The 12077-nt window shown below is 33.3% G+C and overlaps 1 protein-coding gene across 28 annotated transcripts in view; it reads right to left on the minus strand.

The window, feature by feature from the left end:
- LOC145286154 (uncharacterized) overlaps window positions 1-12077 on the minus strand; it is an 811438-nt gene that overhangs the window by 371628 nt on the left and 427733 nt on the right. For all 28 annotated transcript variants that reach the window (XM_080134928.1, XM_080134927.1, XM_080134924.1 and 25 more), the window contains one exon: window positions 5869-5964. In XM_080134928.1, coding sequence (XP_079991054.1) covers window positions 5869-5964 — 96 coding nt within the window. The remainder of the gene's footprint in view (window positions 1-5868; window positions 5965-12077) is intronic.

The following is a 12077-nucleotide window of genomic DNA, read 5'->3' on the forward strand; positions in this document are numbered from 1 at the left end:
CTACGTACACGATAATCTGCTAAACTAATAAATGACTTATTATGAAATTTAGAACACATATTCTCGGCAACACAGTGAGTAACATGAGCTGCAAGAACCAGTAGTGTAACGGATAAAATACTTAGTAAAATTCTGTTGTTAAGTGACACTCTTCTGACGGTTAAAGGTTCAATCCTCAGTGCAGGCGATACTCAGAATAAGGATTTGTTATTTGTACTATTTAGATTCACTAGACTACTGTTCTCATCTCAAGTGGCGCAGTGGTTAAAGTGATTGAAAAATCAATTGTAAAAGTGAAATCCTCCTGAAGATTGAAGGTTCAATTCTCAGTGTGAGTGACCGAACAATACAATTGCAAATTACTTAGGACTGCTATCTAATCATGACTGATGGAACAAAAGCATGCTACTCGCCTAAAGTAAATAAAGGGTTCCGTCCACATTCACGAGTTTGACAAAATACACCTAAAAAGGGTCGGAGGTTACATCGGCTGAAACATTGTGAAAATGACACTCAAGATTAGAATAGTAGTCCGATGAATTTAAAAATTTAAAAATGATACGAAAAAATAACACAATTAGTCTTTATTTGCACTTTTAATAACAAAATTAAAAAATAAGTTTTTATTTTATTTGAAATTTTATAAATAATATGTTTATGAAATTATAAAAATAAATTACAAAAAAATATTTTTTTTTGATTTTTAAAATAAAAGTTTTTTTTATTTGAGGAGGAGCAGTTTGGTTTTGCGGCAAATCAACCACAGTGGGTCATTTTATGGCATATATGCTTTACATGCGTGTATAGTTTGTACAATATGAAAGTGATTAGATTGTTGGAATAAAGTTTACGTCAGTAATAGTTTGCTTCATGTTATTGTTGTCAAACCAATTTCTGTTAGTTTTTGTTTTATATGAGTTGGAAATATTGTTTTTTTTTTTTTTAATACTCAACTATTTGAGCAGCAGGTATTTCTTTGAGTAACTCTGCAAGGGTCGTTGTGTTATAGCCTTTCCTGCAAATGTTCTTATATGTTTTGCAGTCTATCAGCGTGACTGACTGAGAGTAGTTGATTGCAGCAGGTACAAAAAGATGCCGTTTCTCCTTTGAGCAGGTAGGCAGGAGTTAAGTATGTGTGTCCAACTCTAATTCTACTTAATATGTATCTGTTTCTTTGCGTAGAGTTTCTTGCAAGCATATTGTGTCGGGTTGTTGGTTGTTATTATACATTTTATTTCTTCGTAGTTAGATTTTATATGCTTGTAGTTCCATTGTATTATGTTTTGTTTTGTTTTTTCCATTACCATGTGATGAATGGTTTAGTGTCAGGTCTTGTGTTTTTCAGAATCTTCTGTTCTATGAGATTTGTTTGTGTTGTGGTGTTTAGAGGAATTTCTTCCAATTCCATTTTTTTCTAGCGTCCGATACCTGTTGCTTAATTCAGGTGTTATGTTTGTAGTTTTGTTTCTTGTTTGTGTCTGGATTAGGATTGTTGACATGGTTTGTCATGATGTTTAGATTTGGGTGAGGACTGTTTATACTGGGATTTGTCTTTGTATGTCTGTGTGATTTCCATACAATATTGTTTTTTGGAGATCTTGTTGGTGTTGATTTTGGAAGGATTTGGGAATTTTGTGTTGATTTTTCTTGCAGTGAATCTTGTGATGGTGTCAATTGTTGCTCTTGAGTATTTTATTTTGTTGTATAGGAAGGGTTTTGGAATGGGGATTGTTTAGACTGTTGAGTAGAGGTCTGTAGTTCTTTTACAAAGGTTAGGAGTTCGTTTGGATTCATATTTGATAGTTTTCTTATGAGAAGATCACATTTTTGACATTAAGAATTGGAAGTAGTTTGCAGTAGTTGAGTTACTCTTGGATAGGAAGTCTCAACAACTTTTCGGGCTTCTGGAAAGGAGATGTTCTGGGTGTGTTTAATTTTTGTTATGTCTTTTTCTTTCTTTCATGCTTCACAGAATCTTGAGTCAGTTGAATGTTCGCCTTGGTAGTTTAGGCATTTCAATGGTTGGCAGCTGGCTTCCTGGTGGTCAGATCCATCCATTCCACAATTTTTACATATTTGTCTTCTGATACACCAGTTCCTGTGGTGGCCAAAATTCTGGCAGTTGTAACATCTAAGAGTATTAGGGATAAAGATTTCTATTTTAGTTATTATGCACCCAATCTTAATTTTGGTTGGAGGTTTGGAATAGTTAAATGTGAGGATGTATATGTGTTAGTTTTTATTTCTTGATCGTTTTTCTTTATAGTGACTCTTTTTAATTCTGTTACAAGCTGTTTTTTTTTTTTGTTTCATCTATTCAGTTTCAATTATTCAGTTCTGGGCGTTTCACCCCCCCCCTTTGAAGTGTTGAGAAATTTATTGGGATACGCTTTTATTTTTAGTGACTTTTAGCAATTTTTTTTTTTATTGCATATTTCTTGTTTTTAACTTCTACTATCGCTAGGATTTGTTTTGATTAATTTTGAAGCCATGTTCACTGTGAGATATTTTCTATAATGAATGGTGAGAGTTTGGTGATGGGTTTGTCATCCACCAACTCAAGACCTGTGTATGCTGGATAGTAAGTGGTTATTTCCTCTATTTTGCTATCTTTGTCTGCATACTTATCAGATTCTGGATATGGTCTTTTACTGTATTTCATGACTTTACTTGCAATTGCTTGGGATTTGTTGTTAAGTGCGATATGTAATTTTGTTGTGTTTCATTGGCTATGCTCGCCACTCACCTCCATGAGGAGATGTATTTAGAGGAAAACCCATTCGCCTAGCAACATCAGGGCTACATAGCCAATATAATCATGCTGATGACTGATAATTCAAGATTCTATCATTCCCAAGATATTTACTCACCCGACGACCTAACCCTAAACCGACGACAGGAAAGGGCATATATCCTTCCTCAACAAGATTAACCGTGTAGCCATTGTCCGCATTCAGATTTTGGACATCTCACCAAAGGCTAACATGACCAGCCGATGGGTCGAATCAGACCTCTCTGACTGCCCGTCAAGTCTAGTAAGGGCCAACGTGAAGTGTTATAAGCCACATCTCTTTAGTTACTGGATCATGGGCTGCTCAGCCACCAGAATCCCGTCCTTGAGCATTACAGATCGCCATCCACAGCCAACAGGTAGCCTCATTAGAGGGGGGGGGGCTCATTCTTCTGCAAGAAGTCTAATGTCCCACCAACAGAGCCTCATAGGTTTGTATAACATATATATGATTTCATTATCAGTTCCTTAAATCTGTTTTTATAAATCTTTGTAGATATTTTTAAATTTGAGTTTTTGCTTGCATATGTTTGGTTGGTCATCACGTTCGGTTTTATAGCATTAAAAAAACTTATGCAAGTTATTATAACAATCAAAGCTACTGAATAACAATAGAATTTTTTTTTAAATCAGTTTCTATTTAACATATAGTTGGAACCCTAACAGGTACTACCAGTCCGGGTCAGAGTGGACCTGGGAGCAATGGCAATTAAGGGGTGGCTCCACACTTCTCAAAGGCTGCAAGCTGGGACCCCACCATCGGATATAGTTATAGGTCATATCCAGGACCAAGTTATGATTTGAATTTATATAATAAATACATGTTTATGAAAGTATAAAAATGAAATTATGATAATCAAAATAATGTACTATATAATATATATATAACCCTATCCAACACATTAAAGGGAAGCTCTACCCAACAAATCAATCCATCATTCTCTCATGGAAATCCTAAAAGTCAAAGAAATTAATTTAAAGCCATGAACAGGACATTAAAAAAATATTTGTATTATTCAGAATTTTCGAACATCGAATACTTTGGTCAATGAAACCTCCGACCTTCTTCAGGTGTCTCTTGTCAAACTCGAAAATCTTTCTGCACTCAATTTCAAATGGAGCCCTTTACTCAATCCATGGGGGTAGCATGTTCTCATTCCATCAGCCCTGACGGGGGTTGAAATCCAAAGTAATTTGCAATTGTATTTTACATTAAGGATTTAACCTTCAACCTCCAGAAGAGTGTAAGTTTTACGACTGAATTTTACCAAATTACTCTATCCACTGGTCCTTGCATAATCCAAATGATACAAATAAGCAATTCTCATCTAAAAAATTCAGAAACATAATATAAAAAAAAAAAATAAATAAATAAAAATGAAAATAAACTCACTCAATGTATAACAGTAAAATTTTTACTTAAATTATTAAAAAGTTATACATACTTTTTTTTTACTATTTTGACCAGGGTTGCTGTATCAGAAGACCTAAGGTTCAACTCCAATTCTCAAATTCCAAAAATATAAAACTCAAACTGGTAGTGTTCCAAAATATCCAACTCCTCATTTTAAAGTTTTCCAATATTCAGACGGTCTGTGGATTCTTCAAAGATTAAGTTTCAACTTCTATCATTCTTAGAACATTTTACTCAGACTCCTTCCTGGAATTTTTGACTCTGACTCTATAAACCTGATTCCTACACAAAATATAAATATTGTCAGTGTACAATCCTTGATTATAACTCGTGTGAGAACCGATACCAATAATGATAGTAATGTACCTCTTTAGCATTGCTCACATATTAAAGAGAGCCTGGATATAATAGTTATTGTCACAATCTCCTCTGGCAGGTCGTTTCACAGAGAACACGGAAAGAGAATGGTGATAAATGTCTACAGAGATTGTGACTTGAAAGATAGATTTAAATTCCTGTTGATATGTAACAGAGCCGATGATGCATATTTACCAGCACCAGTCGTATGACACATATGCAAATGACCAAGCTGGTGTGCAAGCTGAGGCCACAGTGGAGGAAGAGTAGGGAAAGAAAAGAAAAGTGGAAACAAAAAAGGCTCCAAGTGGTGAAAGGACTGGCAAGGTGTGCTGGTGTACGATGAACATGTGGCCACGTGGTGGCATGAGAGACTTTTAAAGCATGTGTTTTACACAGCAGAATTACATGGCAAACTAAGAGACTTTTAAAACAAGATACAATGCGTTATTTTCGAAAGTACCGTTAATAAATGCCTTTTATTTCAACTAGAAGAAAGTGAGTCGAATTTCTTTTCTATTTTTGTTTGTTCCTTCGTCCGTGTTAACATTTAATAACAATGTTACAGATATTTTTACTCAGTTATAATCAAGGTTGTCTGCTTTTTTTGACTTCCGGTTTCTGCTCCACGGATGGGACGAGGGTGACAAGCAAGATATGGCCCCTTCTGATTAATGATTAATCTTCCTCTTAGATAACATGAAAGCCTCCCGTTTCCCCATGTTAAGAATGGCTTTCTTGTCCGCTTGACCATGTCAATTATCCAGTCAAATAAGCAGCAGAAAGTTTTGACTATGGTCTATTATTTTTATCATTTTTACATTTATTGGAGCCTTTCTCCTTACCCTATTCCCAATTGTCTTTATTTATAGTATTGTAGTTTAGAATTATAAAGATATTTAATGTTCGAAAGTGCCAATATTATTAGAGTTTTGTATTATATAATTAACTTAAAACGCGTGTGTGTAACAACATCTTTACCTTAAAACTTTTCCATATAATAACATTAAAAAAAAAAATCGCTCTAAATGTCGATCCTCACCCCCTTGACTAATTCTCTTCTTGGTTGACCCTCAAAAGAATGAATATTAGCCAAACAAAAATATGCCCATATTTTGTTCAGGGCATAGTGAATATATATATATATATATATATATATATATATATATATATATATATATATATATAAACTTAGTGGACGAGTCTTGTGCAAGTAAAAACAAAAAACAAAAAAACAAAACTTTGCTTCGAAAAGAAATATTCAAGCTGAAAGACAAGGAAAAAGGTTGAAATAGAATAAACTTACAGGAGGGCATGATGGCAAAGGAGGAGGCGTCCCTCGTGGCATATAGCCATATAATGTAGGACTTTGAGCGTTCCGCACAGGACTAAGAGACTTGGACTGCACAAAAGAGAAAAAAAAAAAGAGAACCGTGGTTAACTTTTGAACATTCATGATATCAAATAAACTTTTAAAAATGGGGGGGGGGTGCAAATCTTTGATAATAAAAGTCAGCAGAAATACAAGGAATGAATATAAGTGAGAAAAAAATATATAAAATCTATATTCCAAATTTCAAGATATTAACCATCCTACCGTTTATTCCTTTAAGTTGACATGCACAATTGTTGACAGCACTTGTTTCGTAGCACAAGATCATTCATGTAATTATTATGTCTATTATTGAATTTATTTCGCCCTGAACTCATCAGAAGAAAAATACTTATCGATTTAAAAAAAAAAAAAAAAAAAGAAAAAAAAAGGCACAATTAAAAAATCCGAAAATTGAAAGAGAAGTTGCAATTGCCTTTTTCATTTTTGGGACAATTAATTGGCCTTGGGAATCCGAAAAGTCAAGGTTTTTGGCATAGCAGAATCAGAAAAGATTGTGCATATTTTCTGATGTGAAAACAATTTTTTTAATCATTTATTTTTTTTTTTTTTCATTTTTGATTAAAATTCAATTTTCTAGCTGATGAGAAAACGATAAATATTTATTAATTTTAAACTAATAAAACTAAAATCTATAGGTCACCCCCACCCTTTCATTGTGTTTTATTTGTGAAAATATATGCATGTACTACACGCGTGTTTACCGTAATCTGAAAATTGAAAAAAAAAAAAAAGAAAAAAAAAAAGAAAAAAAAAAAAAAAAAAACAAGAAAAAAAAAATCTATAACTTAATATTTAGAGATTTTAAAAGAATTGGAATCAGTAATTCTATTGGAATTGTCCTATCACTAATATATATATATATATATATATATATATATATATATATATATAATAACTAAATTATATTAAATATAGCTCACATTACGGCCTTTTACGCCCAAAGCTATGTTCCATGCGTGTTTACCGTAATCTGAAAATTGAAAACAAAAAAAAAGAAAAAAAAAAACTCTATAACTTAATATTTAGAGATTTTAAAAGAATTGGAATCAGTAATTCTATTGGAATTGTCCTATCACTAATATATATATATATATATATATATAATAACTAAATTATATTAAATATAGCTCACATTACGGCCTTTTACGCCCAAAGCTATGTTCCAAAATTAATAATGATTGGTTTATTAATTTCTGAGTAAATCCTGTCATACAAAAATATAAGTATATACACATATTTATATAAATGAGGGAGTTAAAAGAATAAGATTAATTCTTTAAGAGGAGACTTATCAGGATAATGCAAAGCTCAACAAATTGCTTTGGAGCTTATATATGAAGAAAAAAAAAGACGGCAATATAAAAAAAGACAATATAAAAATATATACTAATGCAGATAGATTTATTTGTTTATTCAATATGGATGTTCCATATAGATGGAACATCCATATAATATAAAATAAAAATAACGAATGCAGTTTTGTAATAGAAGTCTTGTTTTGTTGCTAACACATTGCAGTAGTAATAATTTGTTGCGGTATTAATAGTAGTCATTATCTCTCTTTATTCATCCCAACAAAGGAGGAGGTAATGCATTGGAAAATGATATCATGCCAACTGAACAGATACTACACTACTGCTCACCCCTGGAATTGAGCATTAAAATATAGTACAATAGTATATTAATAGATTAATATAGTTTCGGCTTTAGACAGACAGATAACAAATCTCCATTAGTAATAGATTTTGAAGAATTTAATAATAATAATAATAAAAAGATTAAATTTTATGTTTTACACTTCTCATTCCCAAGAAAGTACAAAGAGATATTTAGAAATAAACAATCAAACTGCAAACAACTACAATCAATTGAATCTGACAGAATCAATCTCATTATGACTGTTTGCCACTCGCGTTCACTTCTGGAACCAGACGGTTAGTCCGAACATCTGTCCATCTGATAACAATTTCATTACACCCATGGAAATATTTTTAATGTCATCCCAGTGCGGAAAATCTATTTCATGGAGGCTTCCCAAATTCCCTTATGAGTCTGATGCAAAGAAAGCCATCCCAGTTGTAAACGAAACTCATACTAACAAGTAAACGAAACACGCGGAACTCTTCAGTTGCAATATGGAACGGTCAATAAAGTGTATCATTCATAATTATATTTTATGCTTAGACAGAAAACAGGCATTAATTCACAGTACAAAGATAACGACATTAATATTCTAATCTCTGTGTTAATAAAAGTGTGTTGCCACTTCTAGAGTGTCTGTGTATATGTATTTCTCGCTCTATGCGATATTAATTATTTTTTAGAGAAATCGACCCAGACAAGTAATGTAAGGAGCTAAGTAGAGTAGAAAGTTGGCCATACGTTTACTTTCACCAGTTTTTTAACTTTTCGTTTCCTTAGATTTCTCTTCTAGTCCTCATATTCCTTAAACAATGTTTCTGACAAATTGAAAAGAACTGCGTTTTCTGGGTCAGAATCCATCCATCAAAGTTAAAATTAATTGACTCAATTATTTAAGTTTCAGGATTATTAGTTTTTAGAATCGAACATGCATATTGATTTTAAAATACCAGTGAAGCTAAAATCGATAGATCATCTCCGCCACAAGTATATTTTTATGTTTAGGAAAATATCTGCACATTTAACACGTGTGTTTTTACGGTGATCAGAAAAAAAAAAAAAAATACAACTATATAGTTAAATATTTAGAGATTTATAAAGAATTGGAATCGGTAATTGTATTGGAATCGTCCCATCACTAATAAATACACATTGGTCTTTATGATATGGGTATACAAGGTATGAATGCGTGGTATGCAAGTTAATTGAGAAACAAGGAAAATATAAAAAGGAGACAATAATCAAAGACAATGGATATGATCAGTAACAGCTGTGCAAATCTCTTCCCTCTTCCATAGCTTTTTAAACAAACATGTAAATACAACTGACACCGTTCACAAAATTAACAAGAATTCCAGTAAGTTAGCTGATTTTTGTTTTGTCTTGCTACTTAAAACCAATTATTCTACAACCAAAAAAAGGGATTCTATGCTTCAGAATTTTTGAGATGAGGATTGATAAGTTTTAGATTGTTCAGACTACTATTCTCATGTTTATGAATTTTTGACATGAGGATTGATAATTAGGGCCATGACAACAGCATATTCTTTTCATTGTTTTGATTCTCAGGTATATATCCATTGATATCTTATATGTTTTTATGTAGAGTGATGTGATCCCCGGTTGATTAATTATGTCTAATTGTGTCGGATATATACTCGAGAGTAAAAACAATGGAAAAAATATACTGTTGCCATAGCCCTATTGATAATTTGCATTTTTAAAAATTTTTTATTTATTTTTTTTTTATTACATTTTCACCCCAAACAAGGCAAATTGCCACTTTGATGTAGGGGGCTACTATCAGGGGCAACAACTACTGCGGTACTATGTAGGGATTTGGGCAGCAAGATGTCGGTTCACATTACACTTGAACTTCTGCACGTCAGTACTGTTGGGGAAGCAGGGACCTGGAATGGAATTCCAGAGTCTAGCAGTTCTGGGGAAGAAACTATTGGAGTAAAAAAGGTCTTTTACATCTAGGGATCTCTACAGTGTGGGGGTGGGATCTAGCAGCCTGTCGGGTTTGTCGAGGGTGCTCACGTCGTGGGGGCACAAGTGATTGCAGTTCGTCAAAGCATTCACCACTAAAATACTTGTAGAAAAGGCAGAGCATTATCTAGTTCTTTGGATTACTGTTCTCATCTTGAGTGTTATTCGCACAACGTTTCAGCTGATGTAACCTCAGACCTTCTTCGGATGTATTATGTCAAACTCAGGAACCTTTCTATCGAATTCAGGAATTTATATAGAATTTCAAATGGAACCTTTTATTTAATCCATAAGGGTAGAATTCTCTTGTTTTATCAGCCATGAAGTCCTATGTAATTTGAAAATGTATTTTTGAGCGTCGTCTACACTGAGCATTGAACATTGAACTTCCAGAAAGGATCCATGGCATAGTGGATAAAGTACTTAGCAAAATTTAGTTGTAAGTTATGATTTTCATTAAAAAAAAAAAAAAAATTAAATCGATTAATGTAGTTTGCTTTAATCATTGTCTCTAGTGTATACATCAAGGTAATTTATAGAAGCTAACACATTGTAGAGGTGTAACGGATGAACACGAACTGATGCAAATTAAGATATATAACAGTTGTACGTTTTATTAATAGGATGTGACAGTGATCAACAACACGGACTGACGACCTGGATGTTCCAAGTTCGAATTCAGTTAATTCCACAGAAGTCATTTTCACTTAGAATGTTGGCAAGTTTCTTATGGTCCCTCCCGTAAGTATCCAATGTCTTTCTAGAAAGAATTCTGACTACAAAAATATCAGGGAAACCAATGCCAACAATAGAATCATCAGATTCATACAATATGATGACTTTTTATTAATTTTTTTTTTCTTTTCTTTTACAAAGGAGTCGCCACTTATGAAGGCCCGGAGGTCACTCGAGGATAAGGGATTAATGGGTATACATAAGTAGTGGAAATTTTGTAAATTGGATTACTTAGGGGGGATGGTTCATCAAGAACTTGTTTACGTTGGACTTGAAGACAATCAAATTGTAGTCAGGTTGAAAGCATGAAAACGGAAGAGAGTTCCACAGGCGTGTAGTTCTAGGAAAGAAGCTTTGTTCATGGAATCTACGTTTAGGTTTAGGAACAGATAAATAGTGGGAGAAATTATTGATAATAGTTTTAGCTAGACGAGTGTTTTTCGTGAAAGTTTGACTTTTACAATATTTTTATATATATTTAACTCTGTATTGTTGTCTTACTTGTATTAGTGTGGTCTGATGGAAGTTTTGTATCGTATGATATTTCATAAAAATTTGCCTTCTTCAGATATGTGTTTGAATTAAGTTCAAACGTGTATATGGCAACTGTTGTAAATGAGAGCAATTTCACAATAACTAAAATGGATCTGGAATTAATCTTTTAATATTTTTTTTTAAATCTATTGTTAATCTGTAAACCTAATAATGTAGAGTTAGTGTTAATATTCTTTTTTTTTAAGTTTATTTTATTTATTTTTTTAATTAAAAAAGGTGGATTTTGACAGAAGAGTAGAGAACTTACATCTATGGGAGACTATAGTGATTAAAAGAAAAAAAAAGTAGAATTCTGCTAAAAGGTGGAGAGCATTTATCAGTCACAAATAAAAGAAAAGATTTATTTTCTCTAGCAAATAAATAGCTCCACTGAGCGAATTAGGCACACACTGACCAATCAGCTTTCAGAGCGAACTGATTCCATCCGTCCCCTAAGGAACTTCTTTAGTCCCTTTGGGAGTCATGGTCAGCTAAAAGAGAGAAATCGGCAAGCATCGAAGACATATTTCTCTCCTCTTTCTCTCTCTCTCTCTCTTTCTCTCTCTCTCTCTCTCTTGCCCACTCCCTCCGCTAGACATTCCAGTAGCAACGATCTTTGTCTCAAGATAACTGCTAACCGATCTGCGACAATCAAAGAACCTTCAACACTGCTGGCTGACCTGGAACAACCAAAAAACCTTACATACTTGGCCGACCTGCAACAGCCAAAGAACCTTCAACATTATTTTTGCTCACTCGGACACAGTTTAACTTTCAACCACTGAAATTAACCTTTCCTTGTTGTTTTTAAAAGAGGTTTTGTTTTTTTATTTCGTGGTACATTTTCGACTGCTAATTAATTCATAGGGGTGCAACCTTGCATCCCTAAAAGTGCACATCTCTGGTGAGCGTACCCAGAATTAAAACTACCTCCATAAGTGAGTGAGATCTATTTGCAAGCAATGCACATGTGTGCGTAGGTAAATATGCACTATAGTAGCTACATAATTCTGTGTGTGCGCGCATCTAGTTTAATGTATAATCATACCGCATTCGTAAACTGATATTTTAGGGATTTGGGTGGATGGGTGGAATGAATGGTTTTTCTTTGACAAGATGACAAACAAATAAGAGGGTTTGAAGATTTATATCGCAAAATAGCAAAAGCGAGAGTAAAATGGGCGGGTTGGAAAGCAGTGAACGAATCCAAGGTGAGA

The sequence above is a fragment of the Euprymna scolopes genome, chromosome 10 (genome assembly GCF_053919585.1).
Source record: "Euprymna scolopes isolate OS-2025 chromosome 10, ASM5391958v1, whole genome shotgun sequence".
NCBI lineage: Eukaryota > Metazoa > Mollusca > Cephalopoda > Sepiida > Sepiolidae > Euprymna > Euprymna scolopes.